General features: G+C 44.2%; 1 protein-coding gene across 1 annotated transcript in view; it reads left to right on the plus strand.

The window, feature by feature from the left end:
• Positions 1-3,984: 3,984 nt before the first annotated feature.
• The window catches only part of FER1L6 (fer-1 like family member 6), a 97,108-nt gene continuing 84,121 nt past the window's right edge, over positions 3,985-16,971 (plus strand). Inside the window, exons 1-5 of the mRNA XM_054708378.1 lie at positions 3,985-4,060; positions 8,811-8,931; positions 11,589-11,643; positions 11,738-11,869; positions 14,929-14,991. Coding sequence (XP_054564353.1) covers positions 3,985-4,060; positions 8,811-8,931; positions 11,589-11,643; positions 11,738-11,869; positions 14,929-14,991 — 447 coding nt within the window. The remainder of the gene's footprint in view (positions 4,061-8,810; positions 8,932-11,588; positions 11,644-11,737; positions 11,870-14,928; positions 14,992-16,971) is intronic.

Consider the following 16,971-nt stretch of genomic DNA (forward strand, 5'->3'; position numbering starts at 1 on the left):
TTTCCTAATCCCAGCTCCACTGAGCTATGGACATGACATTAAATTAGCTATTTGTAGGACTCTTACCAGATCAGCATGAGGGCTGGCAAAGTCATATATCTAACACCCAGGGAGAAAAGTAGAGTTAACGTTATTGCCACTTCCTGCAGCAGAGGAGCCTGGAGCTCAGAGAAGTGCCCCCCTGACCTAGTTAGAAAGTGTGTAGATGAGACCCAAATTCCAGGTGTCCAGCTGCTCTTTCCATGTGCCAGGCTGGATGCCCCTCTCTCCCAGCAGCGAGGGCCCCGGGCTTCCACAGCGAGCGTCGCCACCCCGAGCAGATGTGCTGCAGCAAGTCTAACACGTGCACTGTTTCATATTCTTATTGTTTGGATACAGATATCGGAGTCATGGTAGCTTTCACCCTGAGGAGACCAGGTTGGTATGGGGGTTTCTGTGTGTCTCTTGACTTATCTTGGGGTGGCCCTGGGAGGAGATCCAATAGATCCTAAACCAGAGATCCTCAATCATTTTTTTGAAGTGGGAGGGTTCCCATGCTGGAATCCTGGGCAGACTGGAGAGGGGAGTGTGATGGCAACTGCCCTGGTGAGCCTTCCTGATTTGCCGGTGGATCCCAATATATGAATTGGAAATCCCGGACAACCTCTCATTTGTAAAAATGGATCATCTGCCCAGTAATAAATTGTGGGAAGCCTAGGAGGTAATGTGTGCAAAATGGTGTTCCTGGCACATAGTAAATTTCAATACATTTTTAAAAAAATTTACATGCATTCTAGGAAATATTCTAGCCCATTTCTTTGTCATCGACAATACAATCATTTGTAGCATGTTTTTACAAGCATTGTTTCCTATTTTAACGTCACCCTGTGAATTGGGTAAGAGATGTCCCTCTGTCACATGTGAATGAAACATGCTCATTTGGGTTAAGCAACCAGCCCCAAATTCTAGCACTGAGAGTGGATTAAAGCTGGCCCTGAGCTGAGATTTGAGTGCTGCCTCAGATGCCGGGGGCATGCTCGTTCTGGGCTGGTGAGCTCTTCTGTGGCTGTCATGGGGCCGAGGAGGAGAAATCTATTTTATCAAGACTCTTCCTGCTGGGAGTCAGGCTGGGAATGCTCTTGATGACTGACTCAGGGGTTCGGGCAAACAACCTTGTGTGTTTGTGAAACAAACATCAACCCACCCAAGACAGCTGAGCTGGTTGTGAATCCTCTGGGCCATTGGAAGGACGTCTCTGGTTTCCTCTGCAGGGGGTCTGAGCTGTGCCTAGACCAGGCCTTCTCCTCGCTGGTCTTCCTTCCCCAAAGCAATGAAATCTCTGAAAGTGATTTCCGACATCAGTATCTTTGAAGCTTCCTTAGTTGCCTCGAGTGGACAGCAGGGCCAAGAGCTCTTGTTTTCTGAGGGTCAGGAGTGCCTTTCTCTAAGAGGTGGGAACCCCTCCTCCTCTCCTTTCATGGCAGCAACTTTGGGCATGCCCAGAGCCCAGTTACCAGCTGCCCAATGGGAGGTGCAGAATCCTGAGGCCATCGATGATGAAGAGGGACCATGTGTGTCCCTCTGGTAGATACTGGCACTTATTAGAAGCAACTTCCTGTTTGAGGATGGAAGTAATTCAGCCCTTTCAAGTAGCCTGCGGAGGCCATTGGCCAAGTTTCCAGAACATCAAATGCTGCCTCTGTGAAGTGATGATGGTAGTGAGCCCTCGGGGACCACAGTGGCAATTCAGGGTTTGGAAGGTGCTGGCCTGGGGCCCTCTGCCTGGTAACTTTTATTTGAAAACAGGATAACAAGAACTATTATTGGAAGTTTCCTTTAAGAAATTTCAGACAAAAGGAGACTTGGATTACTGTTCTTATCACAGGATAATCGCAAATGAAAGGGGGAAAATGCTACCTCCAAGAAGGGTACTTTTTTTTTGTTTGCTTGTTGTTTTTGTTTTGTTTTTTTCTTTTTAAAAATATATTTTTAATTGATTTCAGAGAGGAAGGGAGAAGGAGAGAGAAACATCAATGATGAGAATCATTGATTGGCTGCCTCCTGCATGCCCCCCACTGGGGATCGAGCCCGCAACTGCAGCATGTGCCCTGACCAGGAATTGAACCATGACATCCTGATTCATAGGTCAGTGTTCAACCACTGAGCCATGCCAGCTGGCCTGTGGTTTTTTTGGGTTGTTGTGGGTTTTTTTAGCACTTTTCATATACCAAGCACTTTCCTAGGTGCTTTGCTTACTTCGCCTCATTTTATTTTCACAACAATCCTGTTAAGTAGGAACTTTACTATTACCTCATTGTACCAATGGGGAAACGGAGGCTCAGAGAGGTATCTATCCATGTCTGGGTAGTTCCAGGACCCGTTTTTCCCCGTTCTACTGTAGCTGAAGGTATCAAAAGGCCCCTCAGGTACCTCCTTTCTGATGTTTGACCTCTTCACAAAATCCTTTACCAGTGGTCCTCAGGCCTCTGCTTGCACACTTCCAGGAACAGGGAACTCACTCCCCACCCAGTGCAGTCCGTTTCACTATTCAGACAGCACCATTGTGGAGAGATCCTTAATTGCTCATCTGGACCAGGGAGAATATCAACAGAATAAATAAACAGATAACTAAGTAAATGAATAAGTAGAAGCTTTCTGTGTGTCTCCTAGAACCTTCTGCTCATTGGTCCTAATCCTATCCCTTAGAATAATAACAAGAATAACTAATGTTTATTGACCAACAGTATGTTCCAGTTACTATACTAAAAGCTTTACATTCGTTATCTCATTGCACACGAGGACCCTGAAGTTTGGAGATGTTCAGTGACCTGGTCAAGGTGGCAAAAATAGTGCTGGGGTTGGAGTCCAGGCAATCTAACTGCAGAGTTCCTGATCCCAGCCTCTCACTCTGCCCCTCCTGAGTCCTAAATATGTAAGCAAAACGGGAAACTGATGGTCCCAGCACTCTTCTCACTGCTCCAGGAATGCAGAAAGCTCACAGAGGGTTGGAGCCTTCGCTGCTCTCTTCACCCCCCTTCTCCAGGCCTTCCTTGATCCTCTGCCCCCTTCCTCCACGGCCGCCCCCCAGCCTGCCTGACTCTCCTCTCAACTGTGACTTTCCGTTCTCCCACACAGAGCTGGCTGCTCTCCAGTCTCCCAGCCCCAGAAAGGGATTCTCTCAGGAGGCCAGCAGAAGGTCAGGATGCCCCTATTGTCTGATAGAGACAGCGGACTGGGCCTTTCCCAGGGATGAGGCCCCCAAATGGCTTCCCACTCAGGGCTAGTAATAACAATAGTAACCGTAGCTGACATTAAGGTCACATACCATGTGTCAGCTTCGCTCTGTATTTGCGGTGTGACCTCAGTGAGTTCCAGGGCCTCTTGACCTTGGAAATGGTCTGAGAACCTGGCTCTGAAAGGGTGTTCATGCTGCTCAGAGGAGCCAGCAGGCTCAAGGCCAACCACAGGTTGGAGCCTGGGCTCGGGGAAATCAGGCAAACCTGGATTCCAGTGGTAGCTCTGATGCTTAGGAGCTGTGCAACCTTAGAAACATTACCTACCCTCTCTGGGCCTTGGCTCCTCATCTGTGAGATGGGTGGGAGAGGGCTGCTGTATTGACATCATGATTAGATGATGTCATTTGTTTTGCATGGGTGACACAGGTGAGTGAGAACTGGAAAAATGCCAGCTAGTGCTATTAGTATTAGAATTAGGCCTCATTTAAGTGGGACTGTAGGTGCACTTCACAATTTCTTTTTTATTTTATTTTATGATTTCTGTTCAGATGGGGTTTTTGTGGTTTCTGCATAAGTAGAGCTGTCTGGATCCCTTGTTGGGCCATCCTGACACTTGTCTTTTGATCCTCATCCTGGGTGGATGAGGAGGCTGGCCGGCTTCCGGGCGAAGTCATTGTATGTGTGTGTGTTTATTTTCTCCTAACATATCTGAATGACTCAGTGTTACAGTGATTGTGTTGAAGTTTTTCTTCTTCTTTTCAGAAAGGGGATGTTTGGGTTGAAGCTGAAGAAGAAGAAGAATAAAGCAGAGAAGGGGTTAATCCTAGCCAACAAGGCTGCCCAAGGTGAGGCTCTGGTGGGGGGGAGCTGACTGCTACCCTGGGGCCTGGGGGCCTCACAGAGTGGACCCCTCCATGGCTGGGAATGGGGTTCACGCTCCATAGGAGTGAGGCAGGACATGCTGCCTGCTGGGTCTTTGGACCCCGCCGATCACAGGTGCGGGCCCAAGGCCTTCCACCCCAGGATGGCTGGTCACCTGGTCATTGGACCAAATGGGCAGGTGGACTCTGCTGGGCTGGGGAAGGAGAGCCACGAAGAAGCAGCAGCTGGACTCAAGCCCCTGCTTCTGTTCCCATTTGCTCTGTGGCCCAGGATAAGTCACTCAGCAGCTCTGAGTCCTGGTTTCTTCCTTTGTCAAGCGGACATGGCGTGGGCTGCTGGGTTGACCTCACATGGCCATATGGAGAATCAAGTGAGATTGAAAATGAGAGCGAGCATAGCAGCTGCTATGGGGGAGGCTCTGACTGTATTGTCTCATTTAACCCCTCCATCATCTTACCAGTAGGTGTTTTTGCCCTAGTTTTACAAAGGAGTTTACAGAGATGCAGAAAGACTGAAGTGTGGGGAAGGCCAGCTGCAGGAATTTGCAGGGCCCAGTGAAAAACAAAATGCAAAGCCAGTGTTAATAAATGATTAAGAATTTCAAAATGGTAATAGCAGAGCATTAAGCCAACTTCGAGGAAGTCCTTTGGATCACAGACCCATGACACGGGCCCTCCATGGCAGGCACGGAGCCAGGAAGCAGTCATATTGGGAGGTAAATTCAGGCTCTCTGGCTTCCTGCCCTTACAATGGGCTACTTCCTTCTCCTCAAGAGCAATGCCCGAGTTACAGGGTGAACTGTGCCAGCAGAGGCCAGGCCGGCATCCACTTGACATTTGTGTTTATTGAATCAAATAGGAACACTGGCTTCCATTGGACAGGTCTGGGGTGGTCCCCGGGAGACGTCTGGCAGCAGCCAGTTCAAGGCCAGCTTAGTGGGTCATTTCTAACCCCTGTCATCTCCTTGGGGGCCTCCTTCACCCTGCACTGCCATCCACAGCAGGTGTCCTGTCGCCCTCCCCACTAACTCTGCTCCTTGCCTCAGGTAGAACCTAATCTCACAATAAAATAACATGAAAATTATTCACACTAAAAGTGTTGGTAATAATGAGTCCAAGTCATCTGGGATGAGATAGGAGAGGCATTACATTTGAAGTGGGGACCAGGCTTAAAGCTTCATAGAAGTACTTGTCTATTTAGTTAAATTACAGGTATCAGGGAATGGGTAGAAAAGGCTTGGGGTCTTTCCTGGTGTCCTTGAAATTATGACACTGTGGTAGGTTCTGGGGACACATGCTTGAATCAGGCACAAGGACCTTATGAAAAAACGATAATTTATTTAAAATATATTTTTATTGATTTCAGAGAGGAAGGGAGAAGGAGAGAGAGATAGAAACATCAATGATGAGAGAGAATCATTGATCGGCTGCCTCTTGCATGCCCCCTACTGGGGATCGAGCCCGTAACCCAGGTATGTGCCCTTGGCCAGAATGCAACCTGTGACCCTTCAGTCTGCAGTCCGACGCTCTACCTGCTGAGCCAAACTGGCTAGGGCAGAAAAATAATATTTATGACACATTATTTGATCCTGATGCTTTCTACTTTTGACATGCATCATTCATTACTCTAAAATGTAGATTCCTTTGCTCCTGTTTTACAACAGAGGTTCAGAGAGGATGAGTGGCTTGCCCAAAGTCACACAGCTAATAAGTTTGAAGAAGTTGGCTCCTGAGCCTAGGTCAGTCTCACACCAGAGCCTGGGCTCTCTTACCCCCTGAGTTGCCCTCCAGTTAGGAGCCCTCACTGCTCAGGGGAGGAAGGAACAAGCTGGGAGAGATTTGGGGCAGTCGACCACAGGCGTTTCGAAGGAGCTGGCTCATTCTAAATAGAGTCTTCAGCCCACAAAGCAAACAGGGCAGAAAGAATCAGGCCCCTCCTAGAAAGTACATAGCACCCGTCCTGCTGGCCAGGGGCCACCCTGTAGGAGATGGCAAAACAAAGTCCAGAGAACTGAGTACACATTGGTCTTTCCTTGTTGGCCTGGCCTGGGAAGTTAGGACTTTTCTGGGTGAAATGTTTTGAGATTCTTAAAGTCTGTGGCTCTTATATCTGCATATTTGGAGGCATATTAGGCCATGCCTTTATTTTCTGAAATTCCAGTTACCTTAACTCCTCCATTAGTTAGTTACCCAACTAAGAGGTATTAGGTACCTTTCAGGATCGTCCATTCATTCAGCTACTCAGCAGGTAACAATGGAAGGCCTGCCGAGAGTTGAGCTGTGCTGGGTCTGGGTGGGTAATGGTCTAGAAGGGGGACAGCTCTATGTAGGAGTCTTCCGTTTGCCTCTCCAGATCTATTCTGCACCTTTTTTCTGGGACCTGTTCTCTATCCCAGGAGGCTAACCTCTATGGTTGCATGACCCAGGTTCCTTCCCCAGTGGGGTGTCCCAGCAGGAGATCTGAGAGAGGGGAGAGAGTGAGGTCAGGATCGGTGTCCCTCAACTGAAGGATGGTTGCTGCTCCTTGTAGGGAAGCTTGACTGCACCTGACTTCTCTTTCTACCTTCTGGTGGCTGTGCTCTCTCCCCGCTCATTGTTGGGGCCTCCGAGTGCTAACAGCTTGGCTGCTGTGAGCCCCGGAGAGCTGCACAACCCTTGTGGCTTTCTTACACCCACGCTGTTATAAAAAAAAAAGTCCTCAAATGGTCCCGTTCTGGATGGGCCATCTGTTACCTATCGGGCGCTAATGAGGTAACTGCATTAGAAGTTGAGAAAAGTAGCATCAAGATGATAGCGTGCTGAAACAGAGACTATTGGGGAATCTGTTTCAGCGCCGTCAGAGAAGGGTTCTCTGTGGTGATAATACTTAATGTGAAACTTCAAGGAAGAAAAGGAACCCAACAAGGGGTGGGCAGGAAGAGGAGGGATGACTGTGAAGATAAATTCCATGCAGGAGAGAGCTTGTTAGGGGAGAAGGAACTGAAATAGGCCTGTGTGACTAGAAAGCAGCGATGGCAGGGACAGAGGGACCGGTGGCCCAGGAGGAGGAGATGGAAGCCAGACAGCGCAGAGCATCAGAGTCATAAGTGGACTTCAGCTTTATTCTAAGGACAATGGAAAACCGCAGAGGGGTTTTAAGAAGAGAAGCAACACGAGGTGGATTGTTTTAGATGGTCACTCTGGATGGTCCATGGTGAGTAGATTGGAGAGAACAGAGTAGTAACTCAATAAATGAATGAATGCATGCATACAAGCTCTAGAAGACGCTGACTACCTTTCTACCTCTGGGTCTGTGTCACCCTCCAGCATGCAATGCAGAGGGAGGGGGTCCACATTTTGTTACCGTTCCAACCTTGGCATCTAACCTAGCACAGTTTCTGGCATAAGTGAGGTACCTAAGCATGGTCACTGGAAACTTGAATTGATAACATTTGGTCCCCATCCCTGAGGCCTTTGTAGCTAAGTAGGGAGAAAGGCTTAATTGCTCCTGCTGCCACCTGTGCGCAGGCAGGCGCTGCCGTTCTTTCTGTGTCTCAGCAGGCTGGCTTGTCTTTTGTTTCCACAGTGAGAAGAGAGTCAAAGGTGACTGCATTCATTCAGGCATCCTTTCTGTAACTACTGAACACCACCAAGGCTATGTCCATGAGCTCCTCTGACATAGGGGACCCATTAGTCCATCAGTTATTTGATTTGGCACCGTTTTCCTTCATTGCTGATTAAAATCAGAGAACCAAAATACATGAAAACTGGAAGGTGTTCAGAGACGATTAAGCTGACAAGTTTACCAATTGGGTCTCATGGAGTCCAAGGTTCTGAGAAACAGCTTCAGAGGTGTCTGAAAGGTGGAGGGTAGGGGGGTGGGGGTGAGGTCCCGTGGGATGTTCCCTACCCGGAGTTTCACCCAATGGCACATAGAACAGCTTGTTTTAAATGGACTTGTGTTATGTATTTGAAGTTTTATATAAAATTACATTTATGAAAGAATTATGTTGCTTTTAAAAGCTTTAAAAACACTTTTCTTATCTAATCCTTTCATTTTATAGGCAAGGAGGGGAAAATGCCACGAAATTCTGAGTGACTTACTCAACTTAAAATCCACACAATGAACACTCACCATGCACCTGGCAGATACTGTGCTAAGAGCTATCTATACTTAATTCAGTTTTCCTAACAGCCCTATGGGGTAGCTAACGCTAGCATTGCCTTGCTTTATAGATGAGGAAAACAGGGCTGAAAGAAGTTAAGTAACTTCCCCCAAATCTTGGAGCCAGAACGTGACAGAGCTGAGATTTGAACCCAAACCTTTTGGAGTTAGGTCTTTGAACCACACCATGTCAGAGCCTCTTTGTGTAAGAGAGTGTTCCATCCACTCTTAAGTTTTTGCTGAAAACCTGGTTGAAAAGTGGTTCTCAAGATTTGCTACACCATAGAATGACCTGGGGAATTAAAAACAAACTGACATCCCAGATAAATTAAATCAGAATCCTTCCGGTGAGGGAGGAGGTGTTTTAAAGACTCTGTTTGGTATCTATTCATGAAAATAGTCTTAACACATGTGTATTTGTTCCCTATGGCTGCTGTAACAAACACCACACCCTCATGCTGTGTCTAAAGGTTTCCTTGCAGCTCTGTGGCATGGCACTGGACACAGAATGGAGGCTCAGATCACTACATGTCTATTTAACAGGGTTTTCTTTCTTTTCTGCTCCTCTAGATGGTCAAGGTGAAGCAGAAGCACCACGAGAGGGCCCTTCTCCCCAGGAAGGACTGAGAGGAGATTTGATTTATGATGACGCGTCCATCACTCCTGTCCCCTCAGCTCCTCCAAAGAGAAGGTACAGGGTTGATGCGGGCAGTAAGCACACATTTGGGAGCACCTCCCCTGTGCCGGGTACCCCTGCAGGCTCGAGGGGACAGAGAATAGCACCCAGTCACTGCCTGCAAGAGCCAAAGGCCTAAGGAAGGCCGAGTGCCATGTCCTCATGTCCAGCTTTCTCTGTGGCCTCTTGATCCCGGCCAACCGTCAGCAGGCCAGGGTCCTGGCTCAGGTTCCAGTCTTAAATCCTCTGAGTTAAGGTCCTCATGTCCCTTACAGTTCAGAGACGACAGCAGCAACAGGAGACAGACTCAGGAGCTGTCCTTCACCTGCTTTTTAATTCATCAACACCCTAGATGTCTTAGCTTCGTGTCTGTCCCAAATGAAAAGGTGGTTCTTATGCAACCCGGCAAAAAAGTCAGAACAAACTGGCCTTCTGCATGAGATTTGTGGCATCAGTCAGCTATTGATGTTTCCAAATAACCCCTAAATTCAGTGGTTTAATATAATCAACCTTTATGATTGTTCATGAGTCTACAAATGAGTTAGGAAGTTTTATTGGTGCCAGATAGTCTCGGATACATCACTTATGTATCTGTGGCCATTTGTCAGCTCTGCTGATTTTAGTCTGAGGGGTGGCTGGTGGTAGGCTGGTCCAGGTTTGCCTCAGCTAGGACCACTGGGCTCTCCATGTGGTGTCAGATCCCCCAACAGGCTAGTCTGAGCTTGTTGCAATGGGGGTGATGGCAGAATTCTGAGCGAAAGTGGAAGTATACAGGTCTCTCGAGGTCTAGGTATAGAATTGACAAGTCATTTCTGCTGCATTCTATTGGCCAATGCAAGTCACAAGACCAGCCCACATCAGAGGAGACTGTTTTAGGGCAAAGAGCATGGATGTAAGGAAGCCAATAATTGGAACTATCAATGCTTTCAGTGTATCAAGTTTGTTTATGTCAATTGCTTACTCGTGGTAATTCTTCATGCCATCCATCTTTTTTTCTCAAAGATTAGTGCTTCCCTGTGGCAGAACCTGAGTTGTTATTACAAGGCTGTGGCAGGAAGGCAGTGTATGAATGTAAGGGGCAGAGGTGGGTGACCAATGGAAAAGAAGGTGCTATCTCAGAGGTTGACCTTTAACAGAAGACATGAAATTTGTATGAACATACTGCAATAGCTCCTCCCCCCTACACTGCACCATGACAGCCACCCCCAAGCCCTGAATAGGGGAAATGTCAATTATTTTAAAGTATCTTTTAAAGGATCACTTGCCATTTATTTCACCAGGATAATAGCACTGAACGGAGAAAGGCAGGAAAAAAAAGTAAGGAGTAGAGACTTTTCTCTTTGGTCAGAACATTCTCCATCAGTTGAAATTCTACCCACCAACTAATGCTCAGTTCAGATCCAGCCTCTGTGGTGAAGTCTTTGTTGCTTATCCAGCTCTCAGGAATTTCTCTTTTTTGAACTCCTATGGCATTTTTTTTTAATATGACACATTTTACACCTACTAGTTCTCTTTAAATGCTTTGGTCCACTCTCTTGAATAGATTGCTTTGCAAGGGTCAAGATGATGGATGGCTAATTCATCTTGGTTTTTCCTCTAACTGAGGAAATCACATAGCTTTCACATAGTAAATGATTGATACAAATTTGCCATTTTATTAATGAACGCCTATCTCTTGATATTTACATACATGATCTCCTTTACCCCTCTGTGGTAGAAATTATAATTTTCACTTTCCAATGAGGAAATTAAGGCTAACATCACAAAATTGGGGAGAACAAGTATTCTAAATCAGGTCAGTTTGACTCCAAAGCCTTGAGATTTTTTGCTAGTTTACTCTGTTCTCTACTGGACTCAATTATCTGAAGAAATGGAATGAAGTCGAGATGCATGAAGGTATTGTTAGAAGGCAAGAGAATACATTTAAAAGGAACTCAGGCACAGTTCATTTCCTGCCTGTTGCTGCTTCTGTGACTATAAGAATTCTTCATCTCTTTCTACTATTATCCAATCTCTAAATCCCAGGTGTGGCACATCTGTTTTCAATTACTTATGACAGTCCAAATAAAGGAAATTGTCTGGAATGTGAAATTTCACTGAGATAGACTCTTGGCTGTTCTTTCCAATTTCTCTTTTACCAATTCTTTCAATCTCAAAATTCAGAATGGTGATATCTAACGGATATAATTACGAAACTCAGATGGTTATATCTAGTGGAAATGGCAAAGTGGTCCTGTGGAAAGGATCTGACAGGAGACAAGGGACATCCTTATTGAGACCCAGCTCTGCCACTGACTTGCTGAGGAATCTCAGTTTTTCATTCTGTGAAATAACAAAATAAATAATACTGATAATCATACTAACAATAAGAGTGGACATTTATTCTCGCCAAGTCCTGGATTAAATGTTTACATGCATTATATCATTAAATGGTAGCCATCACCTCATGTGGTAAATGCTATTATTGGCTCCACTTTTAGGATGGGGAAACTGAGTCATAGAGAGATTGTCACTTGTCCATTTATACTTATCTCCCCCAGAAATGTAAAAAGAATATATGATATGACATAAGTAAAAGCACTTAGAAACATGTAGGGAAATATTACATGGCTTATGGATCTCAAGTATGTTCTTACTTGATGAAATGTACATGTTCAACTTTCTCTTAACAGATCAAAACTGTTGACTAAGATCCATGATGGGGAAGTCAGATCCCAAAGTTATCAAGTAAGTGATTGACTCTTCCTACCAGCTTCCCCAGTTGTTCTTGTGTGAGTGAAGAGCCTGGTCCAGAGTGCGTACACTCTGCTTTGTGTTGCAGATTGCCATAACCATCACTGAGGCCCGCCAACTGGTGGGTGAAAACATTGACCCAGTTGTGATCATTGAGGTCGGGGATGAGAAGAAGCAAAGCACAGTGAAGGAAGGAACCAACAGCCCATTTTACAATGAAGTAAGTCATGGGGGTCCCCAATACCCTCTCCATCAACACTCTCTCCACTGCCACTCTCTGGTGTTCTTGAGCCAAATAGAAAGCCTGTGCCCTCACGACTGCTTCCCATCACTCATCTAAGCCCATGGCAAACTCTCCGAGCCTCCTTAACAAACAGTCCATAAAGTTAAACAAAAAGATAATGGAAAGGATAGGTAAGAAATTCCCACTCATTTAAAATACATTCCTATATTTTTAGTAAGACCCATTTTCTTATTCCTTATAAGCTCATCTTCATCCATTATAAGCTCTGGGTTTATATTAAAAATGTGTTGGATGTTGGTTAGTGAGAATATACACATTCTTTTGCATAGCAGAGACATTGGAAATTTAATTATTCCTTTTGAAACAGGCATGCTGCCTTGGAAAGTAAAATAGTCGTATTTTCCTAAGCAATGTAAAAATTGTAAAGGAATACATCGAAGAGAGACATGAAGCTTATAAATATTAAACATTCTCTTTCGAAAGGAAAAAGATTAGACAGTAAAAAAAAAAAAAAACGGTGAAATATACAAAGAGTATAAAGTGCTATTTGATGAAAAATATGTGTCCCGCTGATCTCTGATCCTTAACCCCTTAGTCTCCTCCCTAGAGGCAGCCATTCTCACTAGGCGTTTGTATACCGTTTTAGAGATATTTTGGGCAAGCACTGAGAATACAAATAAATATTGTCAACAAATGGTAGCATTCTATACACGCTGTTCTGGTCCTTGCTCTTTCAACCAATGTGTCTTGGAGATGAGCCCAAATCAGGATGTACAGTTCAGTCTCATTTTCTGCCCATTGCTGTAGTTTCCCATTGCATCGATACACTGTAATTTACTAAGCCAGTCAATTTCTCATTGATGGATATTACAGCTTCTTTCAGTCTTTGGCTACTGCTTATACTAACATTTACATGGCATGACTGGGGCAAAGAATATATGCAATTGAGAAATTTTAAAATAAATTTATTGAGGTGACATTGGTGAACATGAACAGCATTTAAAATTTTGATACCTCCAAATTTCCCTCCCAAGACGTAACCATTTATACTCCAATAGTGTTCGATGGTCTTTGTTTTCCCTTAGACACTATGAATTATCAAAAAATTCAGTAAACTCTTAATTATTTTCCAGATGGGAATGGTAATTGAAAAGGAAGGCAGGAGAGCGTGGATAATGAAATGCATAGAAAATACCCAAATCCCATTGGAGCTGTTAACTCCTTTCCTCTTTATCGCTCCTGCCTCTGAGCCTTTTATCATGAGTAGAAGTGCCAGCCGTCTCCTCTCTGGTCCTCTCCCTGCCTCCATAACATCTTTGGCATGGTTGTGATATGAAATAATGTGCGTGAAAATGCTTTGATGCAAAGCTCTGCAAATTTGTTAATGATTATAATTAGTATCTGCTTTATGCATACAAGTCCTGGGTCTAAATGACATTAACTCAGGCCCAAGTGTAATCACGCAAAAACATAGAAGTTTAAGTAAAAATCTTTGTTACAGTTGAACTGAAAACATTTGTTACAGCGTTTGACCCTAGTTGTCAAGCCCAGAGTTCATCAGATGTTGAAGGAGCTGGTTAGTAGGGGCTGGGGAATATTTCCCAGCTAGAAATGTGTGTGGGCTCGGCAGTCTGGGGAACCTGTGTGAGGCAGTTGGGTCTAAAATGTGAGATTCAGCAGAAGGCAATAAACATTGGAATTCATTTATTGGCCCAAAGGAACGCACAGCATCTCATATATCAGAGAATGAAGACTGGCATGTAAGTGAATTTTGCACATAAAATAAATTCTGAACATGAAACTCTTAAAAAATTTGAACATATATATATATATATGAAAAACTTCCTGAAATGTTACACGTTTTTCTATTTTCTTAAACAGAAGGCACTGGAAATGCTACAATCTTTCATTGATACCTAAGGACTGCCATTTTGAAGATCTCATTATAATACATGATGACATCTTTCAGTTTCCACATTTGGTTTTTCTGTTTTGCCCATTAAAAACAGGCTGTTAGAGGTTACTTCTCTCTTTCCTACTGCTGTCATGTCCATCTCTAACATCCTTGGGTCATTTCTCCATCCTGCAGCTCAAAAAAAAGAAAAGAAAAGAAAAGAAATAATTCACAAAACGACTTCCTAGTTCTACCTCTACAATCCACAAAACAAACAAACAAACAAAAAAACACCACCACTCCAGTTTTCTGTACCTTTAATCATACGACCCACATTGGGAAGATACTCACTGCAGTTTAGATGATGAAATGTCTAGTCCTTGAGCCCCTTGTGTGATAATTCCAGGAGAACACAGGTTTGGTCTCAGGCCCACCAATAACTAGATATATGACTCTAGGCATGTCTCTCTCTTTTTAAAAATATTTTTATTACTTATTTTATTTTTTAATTACAGTTGACATTCAAAAATTTTTTAGTTTCAGGTGCACAGCATAGTGGTTAGACATTTGTATAATTTACAAAGTGATGCCCCACAATAAGTCTAGTACTCACCTCACACCATACATAGTTATTACAATATTATTGACTATATTCCACACTGAGATACTCTTTTTACCCATCATTCTAGATAGGTAAAAATAAATAAAAGATTTGACAATATAAAGGCTTGGCATAGGTGTGGAGAAATGGCTATTTTTATATGCTGCCAGTGGGAATGTAAAATGGTTTAGCTCCCTCAGAAAGAAACTTCATGCTATTTACCAAATATTTACATGCATATAAAATAAACCATGATCCAACAATCCCACTTCTCATGTCCATTTTAGAGGAAAACTCGCATTTATCCTGTGCAAAGATGTGGTTGGTGGCATTCTTTATTTTTTTACTTGAAAAAAAGTTTAAAACAAGTTAAATGACCTTCCAAAGGGTATAGCCAATCAATTGACGATATATACATTCACGCCATTGAGGCCCATGCAGCAACTGGTTAGAACAATACAGATGTAAGTCTACTCCAGGGGCAGGGTTCTTAAATGCAAGGCTGAAATTTAAAGTCAGAATGAACTTTATGTTTTATAGTACTTTGTCTTCGACTTCATTGGGCCTCAAGTGCATCTTTTCGACAAGATCATCAAAATCTCGGTAAGTCTATGACTGGTGGTGGGAGTCGGGGAAGCAGGAGAGATTCTAGGCATTGGGAGTTCTCTAGGGCAGCACAGCCTGCTTAGAAGAGGATAGACTCAGGTGGGTGAGTGTGAGCTGGTGAGTTTGAAACCAACAGGATAGAACTTGCAATAACCAGAATAGAGGAGTTCTGGAAGGAAAACCTTTTCAAGGAAATCTGTGCTTGTTGGAAGCAAGTTGTAATCTATCAAGCCAGCATGCATTGAATTGTGTAGTGTACTAATGTGGGAATGTGGAAAAGATGCTTCAGATGACAGTGGATTGCCATTTTTGAGTTGGTTTCTTTCTTTTTATGAAGCAAATGTTAGTGCTTCTCTCTTGGAGTGATCGCCACACTAATGATAATTAATCACATCCCTTCCCCTCCTAGTTAGCAGTAAACAGAGAAATAGAAAGAATCAGGAAGGAACCAAAGGTATCAGTAATGCTGGATTAGAGGATGTGATTTGGAGCAAGTGGTTACCACTTGGCTTCTTGATAGTTAGTTGCTGTTGAGTGTAGACCTCCAGATCTACCCATGGGGGATTGGGTCTGCTGCATAGACCCTTCCTCAGCCCTGGCAGGTGAATCCTACCTCCGCAGATCTAGTCTGAAGAGTAGAGACAGAGAGCTTTCTGGACCAGCCAGGTGTCTTACCCAGGTTGGCCCACCACCTGGAGGTCAGGAATGGGAAGGGGAAGTGCCGTGTTGAAGCTGTACTAGTCCACGTGAGAGAATACGAACAGGATCATTACCAACTTCATACCACTGTAAAAGGACAGAGACCACTGGACAACACACTGCATCTATCTCACCAATTTGAGAAATTGTTGCTTCTCCCATGCAGAGGGTAGTAAGGATGTTCATGCTTGAAAGTGGTAGGGTGGTGGGCTTCAGGGAACATGCTGTCTTCCAAATTGTTCCCAAGGACAGAATTCCTATTTAACATGCCAACATAAAATGTGTGGAGAATGAGGAAATGTTTTCCTAACAGTGACACCAACTCTAATAAGAATGGCAAAAATGGCAAACTTGTCTTGAAGACTTCCTTGCCTGTCTTTATCATTCACTCATCTTTATTTTAATATTATGTCACACACACACACACACACACACACACACACACACACACACACACACACACACAACATGTTATATATCAGTTCTGCATGAGGCTTAGGCAACAGTGAAATTATGATATTATCTTTCCCAGGGGCACTTGAAGAATGTGACTCTTGAAGAATGAAAAAATGATCAAGAGCCAAACATTCTTCATGTTTAAATTCCAGGCATGATGACAAGTGGTGCAGGAGATATTTTGGGACCTGGGACATTGCCCAGGACTTGGTTATATTACATAGCTCAGGCAATGACCTGTTTGGGAGACTCAGCCTCCTAAGGGACTGTCTAGATTGCAGATAAATGGTTAATAGCTAGATTTTTATACTGTATCATAGACAAGAGTCATGACTCCCTGTGGGCCAAGTGGATTTTTAGACAGAGGATCAAAGCTGGTATTGCCTATAACTGGTCCTAACTTACACGAAGAGACTACTTTGGTCTCCCTAAATAACCCTCTGGGACAGAGACCAAAGATTATAAAGGGAAAACTTCCCTTGAGGGAGGAGTATTTAATTCAAGTTTTCTGCTAGTGCATGAACTATAAGTCAGCATGCCCAGAATACATTCAACGTGGGAGAAAAAGGAGGGAGTGCTAAAAGCAGATGCTGTTGGGATAGACAGCTGTAGTAGACCCTGGTGGCATCAAAGACAATCTTCCCCTGATAGGATCCCCAGCACTCTGTGTGTGAGACGCTCCAGAGTGCTGGCAGTCTAATGCTTGACCACACCAGTTGCCTGGCACTCACACTAGGTGGATGATTTGAGGAGGCCTCCTGTGTTATTTAGAGATCTGTTTGGGGCTGTTGCATCCCATCACCCCACTGGGACCCAGATGTC

The sequence above is a fragment of the Eptesicus fuscus genome, chromosome 19, assembly GCF_027574615.1.
Source record: "Eptesicus fuscus isolate TK198812 chromosome 19, DD_ASM_mEF_20220401, whole genome shotgun sequence".
Classification (NCBI taxonomy): domain Eukaryota; kingdom Metazoa; phylum Chordata; class Mammalia; order Chiroptera; family Vespertilionidae; genus Eptesicus; species Eptesicus fuscus.